This window comes from Girardinichthys multiradiatus, chromosome 12 (genome assembly GCF_021462225.1).
Source record: "Girardinichthys multiradiatus isolate DD_20200921_A chromosome 12, DD_fGirMul_XY1, whole genome shotgun sequence".
Lineage (NCBI taxonomy): Eukaryota > Metazoa > Chordata > Actinopteri > Cyprinodontiformes > Goodeidae > Girardinichthys > Girardinichthys multiradiatus.
In genome coordinates, this window is record NC_061805.1 from 41,877,312 (window position 1) to 41,902,571 (window position 25,260).

General features: G+C 39.2%; 2 protein-coding genes and 1 long non-coding RNA gene across 8 annotated transcripts in view; 1 reads left to right on the forward strand and 2 right to left on the reverse strand.

Moving 5' to 3' along the window:
• Nucleotides 1-6,339, reverse strand: part of trpm6 (transient receptor potential cation channel, subfamily M, member 6) — a 39,561-nt gene extending 33,222 nt beyond the window's left edge. For all 5 annotated transcript variants that reach the window (XR_007040789.1, XM_047382452.1, XM_047382450.1 and 2 more), the window contains exons 1-2: nucleotides 5,799-6,339; nucleotides 2,632-4,399 (exon numbers count right to left, since the gene is read on the reverse strand). Coding sequence is in view for 4 of the 5 variants with exons in the window: in XM_047382452.1 (XP_047238408.1) it covers nucleotides 2,632-2,658 (27 nt within the window). In the remaining variant the exon portion in view is untranslated. The remainder of the gene's footprint in view (nucleotides 1-2,631; nucleotides 4,400-5,798) is intronic.
• Nucleotides 423-3,915, forward strand: LOC124878492. Its single transcript, XR_007040790.1, has 3 exons — nucleotides 423-527; nucleotides 623-918; nucleotides 1,690-3,915. It is a non-coding gene; the product is annotated as an uncharacterized LOC124878492 (long non-coding RNA).
• A 7,114-nt stretch (nucleotides 6,340-13,453) lies between the features above and the next one.
• On the reverse strand, nucleotides 13,454-21,864 carry carnmt1 (carnosine N-methyltransferase 1). 2 transcript variants are annotated; one of them, XM_047380559.1, is made up of 8 exons: nucleotides 21,704-21,864; nucleotides 21,315-21,510; nucleotides 16,753-16,919; nucleotides 16,458-16,598; nucleotides 15,609-15,787; nucleotides 15,294-15,407; nucleotides 14,637-14,740; nucleotides 13,454-14,548 (listed from the first exon to the last, which is right to left on the reverse strand). In XM_047380559.1, exons 1-8 carry the CDS (start codon nucleotides 21,838-21,840, stop codon nucleotides 14,351-14,353), a joined length of 1,236 nt encoding a protein of 411 aa, XP_047236515.1. In that variant the 5' UTR covers nucleotides 21,841-21,864; the 3' UTR covers nucleotides 13,454-14,350. The 2 variants fall into 2 exon arrangements, with proteins under 2 accessions (XP_047236515.1, XP_047236514.1); XM_047380558.1 differs by having other exon boundaries at nucleotides 16,753-16,952.
• Between the last annotated feature and the right edge of the window lie 3,396 nt (nucleotides 21,865-25,260).

The window sequence follows — 25,260 nt, forward strand, 5'->3', positions numbered from 1 at the left end:
GTTCCCAAGAAACCCACCATCCTAGGATTAAATGACTACGGGTCTGTAGCCCTGATGTCTGAGGTCACAAAATCCTTTGAGCGGCTGGTGTTGAAGCACCTGAAAGACATCACAGGCCCCTGCTGGACCTCCTGCAGTTTGCTTACCGAGCAAACAGGTCGGCAGATGATGCTGTTATCTTAGGTCTACACTTTATCCTGCAAGACCTCGACCGTCCAGGGACGTACGCCAGGATCCTGTTTATAGACTTCAGCTCGGCCTTCAACACTATCATACCAGACATCCTCCACCAGAAGCTCACCCAGCTCAACGTCCCAGCCTCCACCTGTCAGTGGATCAACAGCTTCCTGACGGACCGGCAGCTGCAGGTGAGACTGGGTAGTATCTTCTCCCGCAGCAGATCAATAAGTACTGGTGCCCCCCAGGGGTGTGTTCTATCCCCACTCCTCTTCTCCCTGTACACAGATGACTGCATTTGTGTGAGCTAAAAATTAGGGTGATGATGAGGAGGCCTTCCAACCTCAAAGGTAAGAGATAAATCGTCAAAATACCAGTGGAAACATGCAAAAAGCTGCACAGAAATGAGGAAGTTTGATTGCTATAATGTGAATTTTTTTTTCAGTTGTGTGCAGGATACATCCAGTGATTTTGGGTCTTTTGGGTGGTTTTGGGTCTTTCAATATCAGAAACTCTCACCCAGGTGACCCAGCTGAGGTTGATTAGACCACTGCTTGCATCCCAGCAGCAACCACCCATGGATCAGCCTTCTTTATCCACAGCAACCTTGTGGCCTTCTCTGCGGCTTCACATACAGATCGCGTGACCCTCTTCTCAGCCACTCATGTCAGGTCCAGTTGACTACAGACTTTGCAGAGTGAACGTCCTGCAAAACTGTGGCAACTTCAGCTGCTTCCCCAGGTGACCTTTCCCTCTAGGGTACTTCCCCATTTCATCTATGCCTTGTACTGCCTGAGCCCCACTGTTCTGCTCACTTGCTCTTCCTCAACACCTGAGCTGTCCTCCTCCTGCATTTGCTTATGTCTCGCTTTCCCACGGGCTTCGCCCGCTTGGGACTTTGGAAAAAAAAAAAAAAAAAACAGCTCTCCAGATGGCCAAAGTCCCAACCAGCTCCTTCTGCCTAAGGCATGAATCTGCCACCTCCACCGTTCTTTCTGCTTTCCACTTCCTCCCTGTTCTCACCTCAATGCCGGCTGCTGACACCTTCTGGTCTCGGGAGTCCCTGTACTGAAGGACTTCTCTTGTGCAACATTATTAAGAAGGGTATAAATAATCTTTGACAGTAGTCTTTTTCAATAGAATCAAACAACAGAAGAAATTACTATCATTTTATTTTTAACTGAAACTATTTTTACATTGTTTTACTATTTAGAGAATGAAATGGAAAATAAAATAGAAATCTCAAGCACAAAATGCACATATTATCAGCTGATACTTCACTACTCTAAGCGCCATACAGCCAGTACAGTCACTCTGGTACCTTCTCTGGGATCTCATTAAAAGCCATTTAAGCCATATGAAGGTTATGAAAATGGCTCAAACAGGGATCAGAACCAAAACTGACCCATGTTTATTTCACACTATACTCTACAGCTTTTCTCTGTGTGGTTATCGTTTTACCTTTATTAGAATTAGATTTTATTCCTGAATTGTACTTTTTTTCTTCATCAGGAGATGGTCCAAGGCAGGGGTCTACAACATGCGGCTCCGGAGCAGCAAGTGGCTCTTAGGACCTTCCACAATGGCTTTTAATAATTTTGGCTATAACCAACTAATGGATATAACAACAGCAGGTTTTAGCAGTATTTCAGATTTTTTCTTGGAACAATTGCTTTGAATTTCCACAACAGAATGACACTGAAAGTACCAGTAATATTGTTTTAGATCAATATTTTTTGCCATTTGTTTGGAAAAAATATATATATATTTATATTATTTTCTACAAATATCCCATAGAAGAAAATGTATCCATTCTCTTTTTGCAAAAGTTAGATTTTTATTTTTTATTGTAAAACCTTAGTACAGAAATAAAATGGTGGTTCTTTAAACATGACAACAAACCTCCATTAGTAGATATTTATAAATACTTATAAGTTGTTTTGTGGCTCTAAACGGGTTTTATGTTGCTGAACTGAGAGAAGAAATTGATTGAAAAGGTTACAGATCCCTGGTCTAATGGATGATAAAACAAACTGATGCCCTCGCTATAAAGCATGACCTTAGTATGTTTACAAAATGTATTGTATAAATGTTTTTTTTACTTTTAACAATTTTTATAAAACATCATTAAACGTGTCAATATATTTTCAGTGGTTCATTGATGTGAAAGATTACAACTTTACCCTTAAGCCTCTTTCTGCAGCCAAACATGTAGTTTGAAAATAAACACAAGGTCTAACAAAGATTTGACTTTACAAGTTCCCTAAGACTGCAAATCCCATCTCATTTTACCATGTTTAGCCAACAGGTTAAACTTAGCTGAAATAACGAAAGCTATCCACTAACGAAACCAACTGGGTCAGACCTTGAACGGGTTCTAAACTGCTTTTTCTGGACTCCAGCTGCAGAAAGCAGAATTTCATAGGTTGATTTAGTTTCCTCTGCATAACTTACCATTGCTGCGCTCTGCGGGTAAAACATAAACAAAATGCTTAAGTCAAACGGAGACCTTCTTTCACATCCCACCTCTTTATCATTACCCTTGTCGGCTGGGCTTATTCAGCTGCAGGTCCAAAGGGCACCGAGCTTTTCCAAGAATCCTTGAGGTCTCCTCCTTCCTGCACGGCCAGCCCCGTTTCACCTCCGGAGCAGAGCAGCTCTGTCCCCTTTCAGACCACAAACATGCTTCGCAGCAGCAGAGGACCGACTGCAGGCGCAGAGACCAGCTGTACATCAACAAGCGTGCTTCCGGTCAAAACCCTGCATCTTATACCCCAGTCACAGAAAAATAAATTCACTTGGGCACTGAAAATAGTTTTTATTTACAACAAGGACTGACAACCCAGTCCTGCACTGCATCCTTCAGTAAGTTATACACAAGTTCCTAAATTCAGCATTGAAAAGTGAGATCCTTTGTCAACAACTCAGGGAACTTTAGGACTATTTAAACTAGATTCTCACAGTTTGACCTCGGGTAAAAATAAGATGTCTTCTTTACATCTTATTATTAAAAACTAAAATGTAAAGAATGATCTAGTAGCTTATTTAAAACAGCTTCTAACTGACCCGACTGTACTGCAAGTTTAAAATTCCTTAACAAGATTGATGGGCGGGACGTTTCCACACCATGTCTGTCCTTGCAGTTTGGGATTCTAAATATTTCTAAACACCCCGGCTGTTTTTTCACCCTGTAGGTAGTAGGCTAGTTTCAGCCATCTGGTGGTCAGTGTGCAGCAACAGGCTGAGGAGTAATGTGACCTAAGCCTATGTTGCATACTGCTAGTTAGTATGGCACTTTCTCAAGCATATCATAATGACCATAGGAGAGAAAATGTGAGCTGTTTTGACATAACGTCTCAAAATCTCAGTATATCTTGAATCCGTTCACTGGCCACACCTAATCCCAACCTATCTCTTTTCTTCACCAATAAAAAAAACTGTTCACATGTATATCAAAATTTTCTTTATAATCAATTACTAAAATCTCACATATTAAATTTATCTGTATTGTTTTTTTTACTTAAGACTTTATCACCCCTGTTACCACTGACTGTGGTTCAGATCCCCATATAGAGGAAACTCTGAGCGACCCCCCTGCAGAGAGATGTTTTTTTATGGGTATATAGTTGGGTATGATACGACCAAAGCTGCAAAGCCAAAAAAAAATGGCAAAGAGGCAAAATGTCCAGAACCCACTCAAGAGTGATGCATTGATTGGTGAGACAGCTCTTATTTGATGCTCAAGCTAACTTTTTCACAGGTTCTGCTGCAGATTGGCAGAACAGATTATGCAACAAAAAGGGGAGTATGTGTAAATAAAGAACAGTCTGGCACAGCTTTTATAAACCTGTTGTACCTAAAGGTTCAGGAGGGCCAAGAGCTGCTTCACAAAGGTTCTCCTAAAGTCACTGAGACCCTACACCATGCAAGAGACTGTTTCACTGTAGGAGACACCTTTAATCTCCTTTACACCTAAATGTGTTCTGACACATCTATATGCTTAACAGCATCATACTTTGCTCAGGTAGTAAAAGACCTAAAGCGTTCAACATCTTCAGCTCTCCATTGCATCCGCAGTTGTGTAATTTTCTTTGGACTTGTCTTTTGTTTGGGAATGGTCCCTAGCGTCTTCTACCAGTGAAAGGTCAAGTTCAGGTAAGGGGACCCTCCAGTACTGAAAGGAGTTAAAAGTGTCATCTTCATCAGGCGAGTCCTCTACTGTCTGAAAGGAAGAAAAAAAAAAAAAGGCAAGTGAGCATCCAGAACACCTCAGATTGAACCACTTTGTAAAACCAAATATGCAAGAAAACCTGATTAACATTAATCTTAATAAATTAGAAAATCATTGAAAGTTAATCTCATTCATCAATTTATTTTAAAAGTGAAACTATCTTCATTACAAAGAGTGATCAATTTCAAATGTTTATCTCCGTTTATTTTTCTGACTGTTTTACAGCTAATGAACAACATGTTCCATTTCTTCCAAAGTTACCACGTTGCAAAGACCAACAGAAAAGGATTTTGAATACATTATATGCACACATTAATTGGTGTGGGCTCCTTTTGCATGAATTACTGCATCAATTCAGACTGGCATGGAGGCGATAAACCTGTAGCTCTGCTGAGGTCTTTAAGAAGCCCAGGTTGCTTTAATAGCGGACTTCAGCTCGTCTGTATTGTTGGCTCTGGTGTCTCTCATCTTATTTTTGACAATACTCCAAAGTTTCTCTATGGTGTTTTCGTCAGGCTGGTTTGCAGGCTAATCGTGGGCACTGAAACCATGGTGATAACAGCTGGTTTTGGTAGTTTTGTCAGTGTGGGCAACTGCAAAGTCATGATGGAAAATGAAATCAGCATCTCCATACAGCTTGTCAGGAGAAGGAAGCATGAACTGCAATTAATATGCTTGGATACAGCATATTAATGGATCTCTGGAAAATGTGTCATTATTGACAGTCTGCTGGACAACAGTTGAGTGAGCAGTCTTCCCCATGATTGTGCAGAAAACATATTTCTGCATTAAATTAAAGCTTTTTTATTTCTCCTATACTGTAATTGTAATTTTATTTTGAGAAACAGGTTGTTGGGGTTCTTTAAAATCAAATGAAAACACTGTACTGAATCTGTGTAATATACAAGCTTGACATTTTTAAACTGAGCTACTGATAACATTCACCTGTCAAAACATCCCATTCATATTGCCCCAGATTTGGTGACACAAACTGTTGAGTAAACAGTATTCCGCCACAGAGACAATTTCTTTCCCCAGGATGTCTTTCTGTTGAACAGTGATCACCTCACAACCTGGGTAGCAGCTACTCTACTGGAAACATAAGCATGCTGCCCCATCACAACCGGCCTTCCCTCTTTTTGTATTTATTTTTTAAACGGACACACACACATGCATATTGCTCCTTGTCCTTATTTTGTACGTTTGTTTTTTTTTTTTACGCACTGTGGCGATGGAAACCGAAGTCAAATTCCCTGTTTATAAACCCAAACTTGGCCATTATAGTTGATTTCGGTATTCAAGACTGAGCAAATTGTGACATCTAGCGGATATTTACCCTTACTGCATCACCACATGCTTTCTAATGAAGTAACAAGCAATGTTGACATACTTTAGCATTTCCTGTCGGTGTAACAGAGTCTGAACCAACACTGTCCTCTCGGGGTCGCTTATTTCTTGAAAGTGAGCAGGACATCCTCTCGTCCTGGAAACTTCCAGAAGACGTCTCCTTCAAAACATCCTTTGCATGCTTTCCAGATCCCGAGAGTAAAATCTTTGGACCAAAATCTGCTTCTTCGTTCTCGAAACAACAAGGCCTTTTTCTGCAGCGACTCCCCAACAAAGTCAGCAGGGACTGGGGGCTCACACCCCCGGCTTGGGCCATGCTCTCCAGCTGCATGTCAACACCGCAGAGCGGAGGTAAGTATTTTCTTTTACTGGGAGAGTCGAGGAACACAGTTTCTTCAGCACGTCTTTTGGCCATCAAAAAGTCATCAGAGGACCGGTGGTACAAAGTAGCAAAGCAAAGTCACCTTCCTTTTAAATGTTTTACACAAATGCGTGCAAGACCAGCTAGCAAAAACACTGCACCGGTAGTGTTATTCAACAGCGGAAGTGAAAAAGACCAATCAGAGGACAGCTTTGCTGGTTAATGCCCGCCCACTGACCTTCCTCTTCTTCTTCTTCTTCTGTGTTGTTTTTTGGCAGTTGGCAAATAACTTGAAGATGTGCATTACCGCCACCAACTGGTATGGAGTGTGGTTCTTCATGGTTTTAAATCTTATTTACTATTACAACAATCAAATTTTATTTATTAATTTAGTGCTTTTGAAAAATCTAATTATAATTTGAATATGTTTGCTACCTAAACTTCTTTGCAAAGTATCTCTCAATATAAAATTTTCTTTAATACCTACAAATTCTCTCCTTAAAATTGTTCTTTCTTGTTCATATTTCTGACACTTCAATATTACATGTTCTATTGTTTCCTCCTCTCCACAATAATCACATTTTCCTGTATTATGTTTCTTTATCTTGAACAATGTAGAATTAAGTCCTGTATGTCCTAGTCTTAATCTTGTAATTAATCTTTCCTCTTTTCTACTCCTTCTTCCTGTTCTTACTTCTCCTACTATCTTGTTGATTCTGTAAAACCATCTTCCTTTCTTTTCTTCATCCCACCTTTTTTGCCACTCTTTCCTGATTCTCTGTTTAATTATATTTCTTGCCTCTGACCTACTAATATTTATTATAAAGCTAATGTTGTTTTGTGTTGCCTTCTTTGCTATCCTGTCCGCCTTCTCATTCCCTCCAACTCCTACGTGTACCGGTACCCATAAAAACACTAATATTAATCCCATTCTTTGTATTCTAAATAAAGTAAGTTTTATTTCCAACAAAATGTCTGGTCTACCCTCTGAATGATTATGTTTTAAACTTAATAATGCTGAACTTGAGTCTGAACAAATGATTGTTTTTAATGGTTTTATATCCTCCACCCACTGCACTGCTAACAATATTGCTAATAATTCTCCTGAATATACTGATAATCCATCTGTAATTCTTTTTCCTACTTTTATTTTAAATTCTGGTATTACAAATGCTACTCCTATTTTTTCATCTGTTTTTGATGCGTCTGTGTAAATCTGGACATAATGATAGTAATTGTTTATATATTCTTGTATTATACTTGAATCTAATCTACATTTTGGATCCTTTTTCTTTTCCATCAACGCCATATCCACCACTGCTTCTGGTAACAGCCACGGTGGCACTACTGGCAAAGGCAACATTAAACTTATTTCTTTTTCATATATTTGAAATTTTTCTGCTATATTATTGATAATCCAACCAAAACTCTTAACTTGTTTTTTTTCTTTTTCCCAGCATGGTTTTAAAATATCACGTGTGGGATGATCCGGATTATTGCTTTGTAAGTTTATCCAGTAATTTATTGCTAACTGTTTCCTTCTTAAATCTAATGGCATCTCTCCCATCTCTACCTGAAGTGCTGCTATTGGACTGGTTCTGATTGCTCCTGTACAAATTCTTAAAGCTTGATGTTGTATATTGTCTAATTTTATAAGATGAGTGTTTGCTGCTGATCCATAAATTATACTTCCATAATCAATATTTGATCTAATTAATCCTGTATAAATTCTTTTTAATGATGTTCGATCTGCTCCCCAATCAATACCAGCCATACATCTCATAATGTTTAATATTCTTTTGCATTTATCTATGATTTTTTCTATATGTACTTTCCATATAATTTTTTCATCAAACCATATACCTAAAAATTTTATATTTTTTACTTGTTCTAAAACTTGATTGTATAATTTTAGTTTGATATTTTCTCTTTTCCGTTTCTGTGTAAACACCATTAGTTTTGTTTTTTCCACTGAGAATTTAAATCCCCATTGATTTGCCCATTGTTCTATTCTAATAATCTCATCCTGTATTTTCTTTTCAATAAATTTGATATTACGACCCCTTTTCCATATAGCTCCATCATCTGCAAATAGTGAGCAACCGACGTCCTTACCAATATTTTTAAATACATCATTTATCATTATAGAAAACAATAACGGACTTATAATACTTCCTTGAGGAGTACCATTATCTATTATATATTTACCTGACAATTCTTGACCAATTCTTACTTGTATTGTTCTATTTGATAAAAAATCTTTAATCCAGTTAAACATTTTTCCAGTAATACCCATTTTATTTAATTTAATTAATAATCCTTCAACCCACATCATGTCATATGCTTTTTCTATATCAAAAAATACAGCTACTACATTTTCTTTGTTTATTTGTGCTCTCCTAATTTCATATTCTAAACATAATGCAGAGTCATTTTTGCTTCTCCCTTTTCTAAACCCATTTTTATTTCTAGATATATATCCATTAATATTTAAATAATATGTTAATCTATTATTAATCATTTTTTCCATTATTTTACAAATATTTGATGTTAATGCGATTGGTCTATAATTTTCTGGTTTTGTGTTATCTTTTCCTGGTTTAGCTATTGGAATAATTATTGCTTCCTTCCAGCTCTGTGGCAGCTCTCCCTCCTCCCAGACTTTATTGTATAATTCTAATATTTTGTCTTTTGCTTTGTCATTAAGATGTTCTATCATCGTATAGTAAATTTGATCTTTTCCAGGTGATGTATTTTTTGTTTTCCTGGTTACAAAGTTCAATTCTCCTTGTGTAAATGGTTCATTTATTAATTTATTTGTATCTACATTATTTTGCATTAATTCTTTATATTTCATCTTTGTGATTTCCCTACCTTTCTTTCCCTCTTCACTAATATTATTTGAACTATGAATTTTACTAAATGTTTTAGCTAATATTTCTGCTTTTTCTTTATCTTCCGTTATAGTTATATTATCTATTTTTAATATAGGATATCCATATTCTTTTCTAATACCCTTCATTCTTTTAATCGTTTTCCAAATTTGATCAATTTTTGTTTCTCTCCCTACGGTATTACAAAAGTTTCTCCAATATTCTCTTTTTGTATGTTTAATGATCTTTCTTACCTTTGCCTGCTTTCTTTTGTACTCAATTAAATTCTGATAAATTGGGTTACTTTTTAACATTTTAAATGCTTTATTTCTTAATTTTATTACTTCACTACATTCTTTTGTCCACCATGGCACAATTTTTTTATCGTTCTTTCTTCCTCCTTTTTTTATTGATTCTTCCGCAGCCTGTAATATTTTTTTACAGATATTTATATTTAAACTATTTATATCAATTGACTCATCTATTTCTTCCAATTTCTTTTGACTTAAATATTTAAATTTTTCCCAATCAGCCTTATTAAAGTTCCATCTTTTATATAATCCTGTATTCCTGTTATTTATTAATATTCCTGTTATGATTTTAATGGGGTAATGATCACTGCCTACTGTTGTATCTTTGTCAATGTCCCACTCACAGTTATTAGCTAAACAATTTGATACTATTGTTAAATCAATCACAGACTCTGTACCTGTTTTTACATTAATTCTTGTTCCTTTTCCATCATTTATACATACCAAATTTTTTATTTCCATTATTTCTTCAATAACTTGTCAATTTGTATCATTACATTTTCCCCATAATGTGCTGTTAGCATTAAAATCTCCACACCAGATTACTTTTCCTTCTAAGTATCCCATTAATTCATCCATCAACTCAAATGATAATATTTTACATGGATTATAAAAATTTATTATTTTACACTTTTCCTTTTTATTGTAAATTTCAACTACTATATATTCTAACTCTTTGCCTTTTCCTAATATCTGATATTGTATCCCTTCTTTTATAAATATTCCACATCCTCCTCCACTTCCTTCTATTCTATCCCTTCTGATACTATTATACCCTTTAAACACAAAATCTAGGTTTGGCTTTAACCATGTCTCCTGTATACATATAATTTCTGGTTTTTCTTCAATTCCATCTATATACCCTTTAAATTCCTGTCCAATAGCGATTAAACTTCTTTCATTCCACTGTAATATTATCATATATTTCTATCAGCTGGGGTTCCTCCTTGCCTTCCATCTGTTTCCAACTTTTTATTAATGTTTTCCCAAGATCCTTCTTTAAACCCTAAGAACTTTTCTGCTCCTCTGACTATTATTTTAATCTTTTCTGTTTTGTGTTTAGCCTGTTCAGTGCAGTTAATGACATAAGCTATGAATAATATCAGTTTTTCCACAGACATTGTAACATTTTCCTCTGATTCTACTTTTCTTTGTTGATAATCTTGAATCCTAATTTGACCTTCATCCCTTGATCTTTCTTTCTGTACATTTTTGACTGCTTCGGCATAGCTTATGTTTTTAGTCATTTTAATTTGTTGGATTTCTTTTGCTTTCTTCCTTACCTCACATCCCCCGAATGTAACTCTATGTTGCCCTCCACAATTGCAACATTTTTCCTGCACTTCTTCCCCACAATCTTCAATTCTGTGATCTTCTCCACACTTTGGACATCTTTGTTTTCCTTTACAGACAGCTGCTATGTGACCATATCTCTGACATTTAAAACATCTTAGTGGTGGAGGAATGAAAGGCCTCACAGAAAAACTCAGATATCCTATTTTAACATTTTGTGGCAACACCTTTTCTTCAAAATCTATTAAAATTGACAGGCTTCCTACTCTTTCACCATTTACATTTTTTGTCAGTCTTTTGAGATTTTTTACCTTTGCACCAACAATGCTTTTTTTTAACTTGTCTATATCTTCTTCCATAGGAATGTCATAAATTACCCCCCGAATGATTTTATCTTCTCCTATAATCTTCCTCTCTGTCACTGTTTTCTTGCAAATGTTTTCCACTTGTAAAGCCTTTCTTCTTTGTTCTTCAGTTTTACACACCACCAGTATATTTCCATCTCTCAAGACCTTCACCATTTCAACATCTCCTATCTTTTTTTTAATTTCTCTAGATAGTGAAATAGGACTCAGGTTCTCTTTTTCTTCTTCATTTTTTATCTTTAATATTATTTTACATTCTTCCCTTCCGATTTTCCTCCTAACTTCTCTCTCTTCTTCAGAACTGTTTTCTTCCAACTCTCTTTTATTCCTTTGGCTGTCTAACATTTTTCCTTCTTCTGCTTTACCTCTTCCGCGTCCTCTCCCTCTACTTACTGGCGTCCATTCATCAAAGTCCATATTATCCTCCGGTGTATCCATTCTGAACCATTCACATACCAGTTTATGCCTTTTACTGCCACTTCCAAAAGTAAATAATTTCTACCACTGTGGGGTTCTTAGTAGACCAACGTTTTCAGATCGAAGTTTCGCGCCAAGATCCTGCCTCCAACCAATCCTTTTCCGGGTTCAACCAACCTCCCTGACCTTCCTCTTCCTTTGGCGGGCAGATTTATATTGCTCCGCTTGCTTTTAATAAAGCTGCTAAATACGTTTTTCAATCTTTGAGAAATACAATTTAGTACAGCAAATCAGTGCAATGGTGGTAAATGGCCTGCACTTGTATAGTGCTTTATCAAGTCCCCAGAGACTCCAAAGCCCTTTACACTACAGTCATCCACCCATTGATACACACATTCAGTGTTAAGCTAGCAGTGTAGAAACACTGACAATAGCGAGGCTGCCATACAATCGGCGCCACCAGATCCTTGCCCAAGGACACGAGTACGAAGGGCAAGACAAAAATAAAAGTTGCTAAATACTTAGCATTTATAGATGCAAATTGTGAAAAATTTCTTTAATCAGCTTTAAATGGTTTTGACTATTAACAGATGTAAGTTTATTGTATTAAAAATTTGATTTGATTCCAAACCATCTCTGAATGTCAAATGCAAAAAGTGATGCTACTGTCCACAGTCTCTCCTTTAAAAGGCCTAAAACATGCACGTACAATAATATTTGATATTTCCAAGCCTATAGTTGATCTCAGTTCAGTGACCTACGTTGTGGTCCATGACTGGTGAAGCCCTGAATCCTCTCGTGTCAGATGTACAAATATTCAAATCCAAGCTGATATATACAGGGGTTGGACAATGAAACTGAAACACCTGGTTTTAGACCACAATAATTTATTAGTATGGTGTAGGGCCTCCTTTTGCAGCCAATACAGTGTCAATTCGTCTTGGGAATGACATATACAAGTCTTGCACAGTGGTCAGAGGGATTTTAAGCCATTCTTCTTGCAGGATAGTGGCCAGGTCACTACGTGATACTGGTGGAGGAAAACGTTTCCTGACTCGCTCCTCCAAAACACCCCAAAGTGGCTCAATAATATTTAGATCTGGTGACTGTGCAGGCCATGGGAGATGTTCAACTTCACTTTCATGTTCATCAAACCAATCTTTCACCAGTCTTGATGTGTGTATTGGTGCATTGTCATCCTGATACACGGCACCGCCTTCAGGATACAATGTTTGAACCATTGGATGCACATGGTCCTCAAGAATGGTTCGGTAGTCCTTGGCAGTGACACGCCCATCTAGCACAAGTATTGCTAGATGGCCAAGGGAATGTCATGATATGGCAGCCCAAACCATCACTGATCCACCCCCATGCTTCACTCTGGGCATGCAACAGTCTGGGTGGTACGCTTCTTTGGGGCTTCTCCTGGTATATATATATATATATATATATATACCAGGGCTGTGTCTTCTTTGGAAAGTCTTTAAGTGTTCTTATCTGCGGGGCAGGTGGCGAAGGTTCTCCAGGAGTAAGAGCGGGTCAAACCCAAATATAATTTTACTATTTACAAATCAGAAACCATGCCTGAAGGCTGTAAGAAAAGAAAAAACGTGTCAGCTTTCTGAATCACAGCAGACTGTGCGCTGTATTTAATAACATCCTAAATTAGCTGATCACATAAAATCAGTTGTTCACTCACAACTAATATCCAACCTAAAACTACCTGCATCGTGGTCAAAAGCCTGCCGTTTTGCGCCTTAAAGTAATTGTCCTGGTTATTGCCATGGCTAAGACAAAAACTCCCTCAAAACCCAAAATATTAACTTCTTCAGGCAAACTTTGAAGATGTACCACTCCTGCCACCCTCTAAAAGCAACATTTGTTGTTAACTTCATTACTTGAATCATTTTCTTTACACATCATCTGCCGTGTAAGAACACTGGGTTACACACCAACACTGCCTTGTGACAAAACTGAGCATTGAGCACTTGACAGTCAAGGTAGCCTACATACTCCTGACAGAGTGAAACGAATCCGGCGCCACTGGCTTGATGTAACGTCCAAAAAGTGTTCAGACCTTTTTCTTTTTTTTTCCAAAATGACTGGCTTTATTTCAAAGAAAATAAAGGTGACAGTGACCAATGCAAATAAGCGCATGAAAGTAAAAATAAATGTTTCAATCATGTATAATTCAGTTACAGAGGCACAAGTGAATGCTTACAAACTGTGGCAAAGGAAGTCAGTGAAGTAAATTAAGACTGAGGCATAATAGCCAAACACAGTCAACTCCATATGGCTCGCAACTCACAAACCAATAAAAACAAACATTTGTAGCTTCTGGTAACTCAATTACCTCCAACTTCAAAATCAAAAAATGCTAAGATCAGACATTTTAAAGCTGATACCGCAGTCCCACAATTCCTGATACTATGCAGGAGCCTGTTACTAGTATCAAAGTTCGTGGTATCAAATTATGGTTTCAAAAACCGCTAAAATGATCAGTCACTTAACAGGCGTCTTCTTTGAATGAGATGCCTGAATAGTGCCAGAATGAGCAGAGTTTTCCTATACTGCTGTACAGTGTCTCTCCCACCTGCTGCCTCAAATGCCACTAGACCTTTCCATCATTTACAAGAAAGACTAATTTGGCTGTTTAAAATAAAAAGGAAAATTTGTGTGATGCATTTCTGTTTTCAATTTCTGTGTCAATATTCTGATATGGTAAAAACCATGTTTTTTTGCTCAAGGTTATCATGGCATGAGAATAACATACCCGCCCATGCCTGCTTCACACAACCCTTGTTTTCTGCTGTATTTATGTGCTTGAGTTCTCCAAAAACCCCGTTAAGCACTTTTTAAAGAGAGAATCAATTTAAAAGGCTGTTTTAAGGAGAACAATAAAAATAAGTCCACATTTCTTGTGTCTTGGTGGTTAAACGTCTCTAAGTTAGCCGTGTTTATACGAGGATTTCGTGTCACGTTAGTCTGTTGCTGCCCTCTCGCCTGGATGACTTAGCAGCTGGTGGAGAATTGTGTTGGTGTTTTTCATCTTCTTGACCATTAAACTGCAACTCTGAAGGTTTTCGAGCGACAAAGAAGACACAATCGTAAACGTATCTTAGCATAGAGCACGCATTCTCAGTGTAGGTTGTCTGCATCGACTCTTTCTCCACCTGTAACAGAAATAACACTGCTTTTCTACTCTAATGATGAATTTGAAGACAAGCAGAATGTCATCAAATTAAAATAATGTGAATTTACCTCAAAGAGGAACCCATATTTTATCATCGCTGTCCGAATGTCTTCATAGCTAAGTTCAATAGAGAGCTCGTTGGCTATACTCTCAAAGTGATAGAGCAGCGGGCCTTAAAGACAAAAGAAACGAAAACAAATTAATTTTTACAACAATTTGTTAGTAAGAGTCACAGATTTAAGTTCAACTTGAATTACTTGAAACAAGCAGTGAGAGTAAAGGTCTTTATTTAAACAGGCATTTTTTAAAACAGACATACAGATATAGCAAAAGCAAGTGCATCCTGTTTGGATTTTATTAAATTCTATATCAGGATAACAAAAAAACTCCTCATTTTCTATCGGCTGTTCCCTTCAGGGATCGCTGCAGATGATGATCTGCCTAAATCTCACCATATCGCTAACATGTACTCCGTCAAACCAAGATTCTTCAAATCCTCCTTTAATACAGTGATACTTCTCTGTTTCGCTAAAATCTTCCCATTGTTTTTCAAACACTGCTCTTGTATTATGGCATTGATTTTGTTTAACAAATGTTGGTATTTTACCAGGTTTTACAGTTGCTAATTTAGGTTGAGATGTTATAAATATGCTCATTAAACATAAAATCTAGCGTTTCTGAATGGTTCAAGTCTACCGATGTTTTCTTTTCCAAACTAGACTCACCGAGGTTGATCCATACTCCTCCAGGCTTAAGAATATTCCAGATTGTATCCACATACTCCAAGACATTATTAGCAGTGTCAATAAAGAAGCAGGTTGCCACACAGTCCCAGCACTCTGAGAGGAACACATGATGTCACAAGGTGATGACCTGTACAACTTAGATACATATTTTCCCAATATTTACTAACCATGAAAGAAATTCACTTTTGATTGATCCAGGTAAACAGTTGGATGTAAGAGAAACTCTACTGGAATACGCCTTGCAAACCAAATAGATGTTGAAATCAAACTCAATCCCTGTTAGCTTTAGCATACCTGATTCACTGTAAACCTCCATAAAGTCCCCTGCCACCATGGAGAAATCTGTATTCAGCGGCAGACTCTGAGGGTTAACGTCGGGGAATCTGATTGGTCGCGTTTGGTCGGAAGATTTCTTGTTGTTGCTGAACTGGTGGATCCAGGGATACAGGGTGAGAGCATTCTCTTCCTCACATCTGAATGAAAAAGTGTAAACTTGTCAGTAAATGCTGGATATAGCAATAATCAAGGTTTCTGTAAGTTAAATGTAAGACTTTTTACAGCTTTTTAGGTTTAGGATCATTTAAATTTAAGACATACGTAAATAACAAAAAATAAGATAACTGCACTTAATAAGCTTTTTAAATTTACTTAAGTAAAATATAACTCTGTTAACTTAAATCAGAGCTTTTGTATGTTTGTTTATTGCTTTTGCACCTAGCCAACCTTCTTCCAGAGTACAGTGAGCTTTGTAACGGTGATTGACAAAAGGTTTTAGCCAACTATTGAAAGTGCTACATGCTGGTGCCATTGTTAGCACTGTTTCCATGCAGCCTGGGGTCTTTCAGCATGGAGTTTAAGTGTTTTCTCCGGTTAATCTGGCTTCCTCCCAGTTCAAAGAATATCCATTTTAGGTTAATTGGTCTCACTAAATTGCCCTAATGAGTCTTAGTGTCTGCACACATGGTTATTTGTCTTGTTTGTCTCTGTGTAGCCCTGGTGAAATATCTAGGGTCTACCTCGCCTCTTGCCAAATGCCTGCTGAAGACAGGCAAAACTCCGTGCAGAAATAAATGCAAGGAATGTATAACAGTCCAATGATGTTTGCTGAAGTCAAAGAAGGCTGAATGCATTTTTGTGTGTTACCTGTTGAGAACAAAGTTTGAAGAGAAAAGCATGAAGAAGCTCCATTCGTTGCCCTGGCACGCGTACCCCAGCCGAGCTATCTCCCAGGCAAGTCGACCAAGCCCAGCACCAGGAACCAGCACGCTCACCTTAGACACATCACTGATATAATAAGGGCACAAAATGCACACATCACACAGAAAACACTGACATGTTTTTTTAAAACATGGTCTGTGAAAACTAAATTACACTAAAGTTAAATTGGTGTGCCCTAGCTGAAATGGCAACTAGAAAAGTGAGCAGGTAAAAATCCTACTATTGGTCACTTGGGAAGAGCCTCTGGATCTCTTGGATTATGGGTTTGTAGCAAGATTCCCTCTCAGGCTGTCCTGCTTCACTCCAGTCTCTGACAAACTGCTTTATGGTGGATTTCAGTTTGTCCATGTCAAACGTCGAGGATGTGCGCGCCTTCCTCGGATCCTCCTGGTAAAATGAGGGGGAAATGGCCGCAGAAAACTTTAAGGGAAGAGAACATTGGACATACGACGACATGTCAGAAAGAGACAATAAGCAGTGTGTGACTGTGTAAACTCTGAGTGCTCTTTGATTAACAGTTCAACACTCAATCTTCTTGAGTGAGACTGAAGCATTTCCTCTATTTCTCACTCTGCCCCAACAAATCTCCATCCAGATAATTATAGCGCCTGCCCTCAAACAAACAACAATTTCTTCCCCAAAATGCTGTTTGTGATTGGTCATTCTAAACCCTTTGGCAATTTAGTTACTTGACAGCAATTTAGAAGATTACCACTTTAAAAGTCCCAAAGGGCAATGTGTGCATGTACAGAGTTGACATATAAGATTGTAACAATTACTAGTTTGTGATGGAACTTATTTTTGATTGATCAGAGCCTAATATCCAAAATAGCAGTACCCTGGTTTGAATCCCACAGCCTGCCACTCTGGGTCCCTGGGCAAACCCTTAGCCCCTGAATGCTCCCCCAGGCACTGCACAATGGCAGCCCACTGCTCCCTGAGGGGTGGGTTAAATACAGAGTACAATTTCTCCATTGTGAGATCAATAACATTTATATTATTATTATTAAAAGAGGAAGATGAATTTGCAAAGTTAAGACAATCGTTTATTTACTTAAAATAAATACTAATGATGTGAATAAAACAAGAATTTATGTAACCCTTCATACACTGCCTAAACCTTCAATCACAACAAAACAAGCTACAATCTTTTAGAAGTGTTGTAAACTTGTTCATATGTAAATTCTACCAGACATGTAAACTACACACACACAAAAACAGATCGTTGGCTGCTCATTATTCAGTTATCTTAAATATATCAATGTGACAAATCTAGCAGTGTTTGTCATGTCCTCTTTTGTGCTTTTCTGCCTTAAATTCGCTATTCCCACTTGTTGATACTGGCCCAGATGCAACCAGGGTATCTGCAGGTTTCAACAACTTAAATTTCAGACTTTTTAAGACCTTTCTAATGTCACTTTGAAGTAAATTTGAGACCAGAAAAAATGTGAAAATATAGGGGATGGTTGGGGGGGATCCTGCTGTATTACAATCAAGCCATACTGTCACACAATGAGACACATTCAAGTTTAGTTTTTGTCTGTTTGTTGAACGTAAAGTGATAAAAGTGCACTCAGGTTCAATTGTATGAACAAGCGCAAAAAAAAAATGTGCTCGCGATTTGTGAGTCAGGGAACATCAAACACACCTATCTCCTCAATGGAGCTTCAAGACTGGTGTTTGACCACTATGTTTAAAAACTGCGGTCAAGTGAGCCGACAAGTCTTAGAAATACGCGGTCACGCCAGCCAACACCAGCTCTCTTAAAGATTAGCTCCGCACATTACGGTAATGGAGCAGAAAGGACCCGATCCTGGCAACGGTTGAGAAAATAAGAGGAAAACAGAAAAGTAACCTACAGAACATTTATATTAATTACATTTTCACAACTTTCACATACATGTTTTATATAAAAGAATACATATTTTATATTTTACTGTACAGTTTTGGAGAAATAACGGATCAAAGTACCTCAAAATGCTCAACCATTATATGCATATGTCCCACTTTCAAGAATTTATTTCTCTAAAACCATGAGAGGTGACAACACAATCTCCTCAGATTATAGTAAAAGGTCATCTATACTATAACCAGAATAAATATTTCATAATTGCACTGTACAGTTTTGGAGAAATACACAACTACCTCAACAAAGTACCACAAACGCTTCTTTTTGGTGAGGTCGATGAGGTCCAACATCTGAAACAGTGGTGGTCAGTGGATTACTGGAGGTCCAGGACGACTGAACACGCTCTTCTCTATGTATGCTGTGGGAAGTGGTGGAGGGTCTGGACAGCTTAAAGTGCAAGAGCATCCACATCTCCTCTGACCTCTCCTGGACTGGAAACGCCCCTCGCCTGTTGAAGAAGGTACAACAACGGCTCTTCTTCATCAGGAAATGAAAACAGACTGTTCTCTGTCCTCAGCTGTTTACAAATGTCTACAGGTAGAAAGCACTCTGTGTCTCAGCATGACAGTGTGGTGTGGGAACTGCACAAGAGAGAAAGGAAGTATCACGGGTGGTGAGGACAACACACAGGATTATGGGATGCCACCTGCCCGACATGGACTCTGTTTATACTACACAATTTAAAAAGTAAACCACTAAAAGAATAACACTAACCCTCTTAAAGGTTTTGACAAATAAAATCATAAACATGGAACAAAAGCTTATTTTTGATAACCAAAAAAAACCCACTAAAATAGAAGGAGCTTTTATGGAGTTCTTAGAGTCTTTAGAAAGCAATGTAAAAACAAAACTCAAATTGAGAACATTTAACAAAGGAATAAGCATCTTTAAAAGTCAAAGATTAAAAACAATAAAAAAGTAATGGGTCAAAACAGCCTAAGATATGAATTTAAGGAACATGAGAGAAATGTTGGAGCACAAAGCAGCAGTAAAACAAGCAAGATCCATTTGCATAAAGTGTAGCTCGTGCCGTAGCAATGAACATTGGACATGGTTGGACTATTGATTGTCTCCAGAGGGGCAATTGCCTTCATAGTTTTGTGAATGAAACTGTTTTAAGGGTGTTTGGTCTGTATTTAATGCAGCTGTTCAATTTTCCTGATGGAAGTGGGACAACCAGCTTGTAGCATTGGAGGGGAGGGGTCTTCTGCGATGCGCCTGGCCTTCCGCGGAAATTGTGTAGTATAAAACAGAGTCCATGTCGGGCAGGTGGCATCCCATAATCCTGTGTGTTGTCCTCACCACCCGTGATACTTCCTTCCTCTCCTGTGCAGTTCCCACACCACACTGTCATGCTGAGACACAGAGTGCTTTTCACCTGTAGACATTTGTAAGCAGCTGAGGACAGAGAACAGTCTGTTTTCATTTCCTGATGAAGAAGAAGACCCGTTGTTGTACCTTCTTCAACAGGCGAGGGGCGTGTCCAGTCCAGGAGAGGTCAGACTAGATCAGAATCAGAATCAGCTTTATTGCCAAGTTCGTACATACAAACAAGGAATTTGACTCCGGTACACTTTGCTCTTTGGTTTTGTTTTTGCATTACAGAATATACAAATTTACAATGTACAATATACACATATATAATAAAAAGGTGCATTTGCAGCATCTGTATGCTGTTGTTCTGTACTCTATTAAATGTTCAACAGAGAAACAGCCTGGGGGAAGAAACTGTCTCTGTGGCGGCTGGTTTTAGTGAACAGTGCTCTGTAGCGGTGGCCTGAAAGTAAAGTTCTGAACAGTTTATGTGCAGGTTGTGTGGGGTCTGCAGAGATTTTAGCAGCAGATGTGGATGCTCTTGCACTTTAAGCTGTCCAGACCCTCCACCACTTCCCACAGCATACATAGAGAAGAGCGTGTTCAGTCGTCCTGGACCTCCAGTAATCCACTGACCGCCACTGTTTCAGATGTTGGACCTCATCGACCTCACCACAAAGAAGCGTTTGTGGTACTTTGTTGGGGTAGTTGTGTATTTCTCCAGAAATCTACAGTAAAATTATGAAATACTTATTCTGGTTATAGTATAGATGACCCTCTAACATAATCTAAAGAGATTGTGTTGTCACCTCTTATGGTTTGGAGAAATAAATTCCTGAAAGTGGGACAAATGCATATAATGGTTGAGCATTTTGAGGTACTTTAAGTTGTGTATTTCTCGAAAACTGTACAGTAAAATTATGAAATATTTATTCTGGTTATAGTATAGATGACCCTTTACTATAATCTAAAGAGATTGTGTTGTCACCTCTCATGGTTCTGCAGAAATAAATTCCTGAAAGTGGGACATATGCATATAATGGTTGAGCATTTTGAGATATTTTGATCCGTTCTTTCTCCATAACTGTACAGTAAAATTATGAAATATTTATTCTGGTTATAGTATAGATGACCCTTTACTATAATCTAAAGAGATTGTGTTGTCACCTCTCATGGTTTTGCAGAAATAAATTCCTGAAAGTGGGACATATGCATATAATGGTTGAACATTTTGAGGTACTTTGATCCGTTCTTTCTCCATAACTGTACAATAAAATATTAAATATTTTTTCTTTTATATAAAACATAAATGTGAAAGTTGTAAAAATGTAATTAATATAAATGTTCTGTAGGTTACTTTTCTGTTTTCCTCTTATTTTCTCAACCGTTGCCAGGATCGGGTCCTTTCTGCTCCATTACCGTAATGTGCGAAGCTAATCTTTAAGAGAGCTGGTGTTGGCTGGCGTGACCGCAGTTTTTAAAATCCACAAGACTGCTGCTCTTAGATCGACCGTTTTCTGAGAATCCTCAATTTAACAATCCTGATTGTTATAGCTTACCCTTTCCCCATACTCCACGTTCTCGAACATGTGAAGTCCGTTGTGAACGATTGCGTCCAGAACCTCTTGGTTGTGTTCGGCGCACCGTCTGACCCGGTCCAGGTTGGATATAACACCGGGCAGCAGTCTTTTGTGTCTTTGTGAGAGGCTCTGAAACTGACGCTCAGCCCGCTTGACCTGCTCCTGGACATGAGACCTGGTGGGAGAACAACAAAAACACAACGCCAAGTGCTCAGAATCTAAACTGCGATGTAAATGTAGCACAACGGTTTCTGTGTGGTTCCCGAGTCTTTTATTGTTAGCAAAACGCCAAGATTAACATTATGATGTATCGACACATAATACTACACCCGTCTCGTCTTGTACTTTGCAAAATACATTTATTGTACCTATAAAACCTGAAGGCATCGATTATTCTCCAGAAATGCTGCCTTTCCAGCCTGGTCTCTTCCTCCGGGGTGTATTTTTTTCGCTCTTTCTGAAAATATGCTTTACTCTGCGGTTCCGGCGCTGTTGGTTCCGCCATGTTTGAAACAGACCGGCGGTCATCCAATCACAGCGCTACTTCTTCTTCTTGTGTTGTTCATTTTCGGTTGACAAATAACTTAATAGTGCATTACCGCCAGCAACTGTAAGGAGTGTGGATCAGGATTTAAAAACAAATAACAAAAAATAATAAATAAATACTTTAATAAACGAAATCCTCTCAATTAAGCCAGAATTCCGAAGAAACTGTAATATTAATAGGTAACAATTAATAGGTTTCTTGTTTCCTAAGACCTCTGTTCATTTGTATTTTGTTTTAATCTTCTCAAGATTAAAACAAAATAAGCATCCCCCCCATCTCCCCCACATTGCTCTGTATCTTATAAAACCTTTGCCCTTTTTGCTCTTTGATGCTGCTTTTAATTTCCGCTCTACTATTAATTTCTATATCAGTATTACTATGCTTTGTAGCGTCCTTTGCTGTTTTGTCTGCCATCTCCTTTCCATGTATCCCAATATGTGCTGGTAGCCATAAAAAATGCCACAAGAGGTCCCTGGCCAGCGGCACGGTGAGTTTGTCCCATCTTGGTGTGGGGTCAGGGGTTCCGTTGTAGGCGTGGTGCTCGGTGGTGTCAGCCCAGTTGCGCCTGTGGGCTGGAGCTGGGGTAGCGTTGCACCGGCCCTTGCCTTGCCATATCGGCCCGGCCCTCTGTGTGGGGGCAGGAAGCGGCGGGGGTGCTTGGAGAAGGGCTGTGTGTGGAGCTTGCACTGTGTGGGTGTCGCTTCGACAGCTTTTCGGGGATGAAGCTCATCTATAGGGGTGTGCCCATGTGCTGTAGAGACGGGATTCATGGCGTTTGGGTTCGGGGGCATGTGTTCGATATCTGTGTCCTGGTTGGGGGTGGCCCTGTGGGAATATTCGTGTTGGGGTTCATTGGGTGTTGGGTGCTCATGGGGTTTGGATCAGAATTCATTGTGGAGTTGGGACTATTTCATTCTGTGGCGGCTCTGGTAAGCGGGCTAGTTTGGACCATGTAGACCCATTTTTTGTACACGGCCCCCTCTCCAGATAAGGATGGAGGTCATTGGGGACTGGGGTCAGGGCGGGTGGTTGGGGTCCGGGCCAGGGTCGCTCAGGTTCAGGCACGAGCCTGGGCAAGCTCGGACCAGGTTCAGGTGCTGGGGCGGTCTGCCTGTCTCCACCCCTGGAGGGAAGGGGACCAACTCCTGGGTCCGGGGACTGATGGAGTTATTCCCAGAAACTCCTGCGTGCTCGTTTGTTTTGGTAAAGCTAAGTCCTATGCTATACTGTTTTAGTAAAACTAAATAATAAATGGAAACACAGTTTCTTTCGTGCGGCCGGGGAGACGTGTCAGCTGAGTCACCAGAGCACTTCTGACTTTTCCTCCCCAAAGACAGGGTTTTTATTTAAAAGCAAGGCGTGTACAATTACAAAGAAAAAACACATATTTTTAGCTGAGTGTCTGGTTGAACTCTTACACCTGGCATTCAGCTGTCTGTTCAGACCTTCACAACATTCCTGTTATTCTACGTTTGGCTGTTATCTGAGACATGTACAGAAATATCTTCACTGGTGCCGGGCTGACCACAGCCAAGTCAGACACACACACACACCTGTTTTGAGCAATCCACTAAGTTACACAGTACATTTCATTTCACACATTATTAAACTTAACTTGAGCATAGCAATGCAGACCCTATTAAGTATTTTAAATATTTTCCAACATTTCCCCTTTTTGAAGTCAATAAGACTTCACCTTAAAATGCCCACAGATTATATTGGAAGCAACTTTAAATCTTCAGCATGCCTTCCTGCTCCTCATCATCAACGTCTACCTCTAACAGTGGCATCATGGTGGGATGCTGAGAAGCCTTCCCTTCAATAGCGGAGGTGATAAATCTTACAACCAGAGATCAGATACATGGCACGCAGCAACACCCACACGTCACCATAATAGCTACAAACACAGCAATAGAAATGAACAAAGACAATATCAAACCCTTCCATTGTCCAAACATGCCCGTCATCCAATCTTCAAAGGGATTATCAATTCCAGAATGTTCATGCATGGTTGCGGAGAGGGTCTTAAGTCCCTCTAAAGCCTTTGACACTGAACCATCCGGTGCAGTGTTGTTAGGAATAAAAGTGCAACACATATCTCCAAACATCGCACAGACGCCCCCTTTCTGTGCTAACAACATATCTAATGCCATTCGGTTTTGCACAGCCATGAGGGAGGTTGGTGCCAATTGTTCACACAGACCTTCTACTGCATCTCTTGTTAGATTAGCTAGACGTAAAACATTATAATGGATGTAGTTGATGCTGTCAACATTCTTATTTGGGGTCACCGGGAAAAAGGCTGCAATTATGGGGATATTTTCAGAACCTGCTGAGACTTGATCTGCGATTTTATATTCATTTGGCACTCCCCGAGGTAGTCCTATGGCATCAATGTAAGTGGGGGAGCCCTGACTCAGGTCAAAGGTTCCTGCGCTCCTTTTCATGATGTGCCTTCTTCTTCTACGTGTTAACGCCCTGGTCTTATCATGAGTGGTCATAGCAGATGTTAGATTAGGTCCTATCAGGACCAGTGGTGCCTGTAGCCTAACCATGGCACACAATTCTACTGTCCTTTGTGGGATATTAGTGAGCAGTCTATGGTCTCCGCAATAATAGTAGGGTCCTGACCTTGCCCAACGTCCAATGCCCCCGCCTGAAGCGGTCCTATTACACCAATCTAAGGGGATCTGTCCCACATTGATTTTAGGGTTTTGAGCAGTAAAATTAAAACAAGTATAAGTGCCATTCTTTTTCGGGTGGGGTAAATGGTCCTGTTTTGGTGTTATTGGGGATGGGAGGAAAAATGCTGGCTAGTGTGGTGCAGTTAGCTGTTGTGGCCTCTTTAGTTAGTTGTATCATACAATTGTAACCCCACGTGTCCTCTGGATACAGAGGGGCGGGATCGGTGGTAAGATGTGGTCGGGCCGAGGCACAGGCCACACACTCAGCTTTGCTTTGTTCTTTTGCTGTTTGTGTTATCCACTGAAGCCAAAGGTTATCTTTGGTATATCCTGTGGCCATTTGGATTACCTCTATAGGTTTCAATGTGGAATAATCAAGTTCCATCACGTGGGGTTTATTTTTTGGCCTAACTGTCGGTGGGACGGTAATTGTGTTGTCCTGGTGCACAGACGGTGTTTGAAAATTAACTTTTATTGGTCCCCATGTGTCTGTTCCTGACTGCCATACTGCAAGAGTAAAATACTCTACAGAGGGTTGAGTGCAGTCAACGTGCATGGAGAGCATAAGAGGGTTACGTCTATTGGTAATGGCTCCACCTAGCGTGCCGCGCTGGATGCTGGTATTTGTCAAATTACCGGGTACTGCCTTTTTATCAGGAGTCCATCCAGAGCCCGTCCAACTAGTCACCCCACT

Bases quoted from the DNA above. Each gene is read 5' to 3' on its own strand.
- carnmt1 (XM_047380558.1), bottom strand. From the start codon at position 21,840: ATGGCGGAACCAACAGCGCCGGAACCGCAGAGTAAAGCATATTTTCAG. The intron at 21,511-21,703 runs GTACAATAAATG...TTCTCCCACCAG, and splicing joins GATGCCTTCAGGTTTTATAG to GTCTCATGTCCAGGAGCAGG. The intron at 14,741-15,293 runs GTGAGTCTAGTT...TTTGTCTTTAAG, and splicing joins AGGAGTATGGATCAACCTCG to GCCCGCTGCTCTATCACTTT.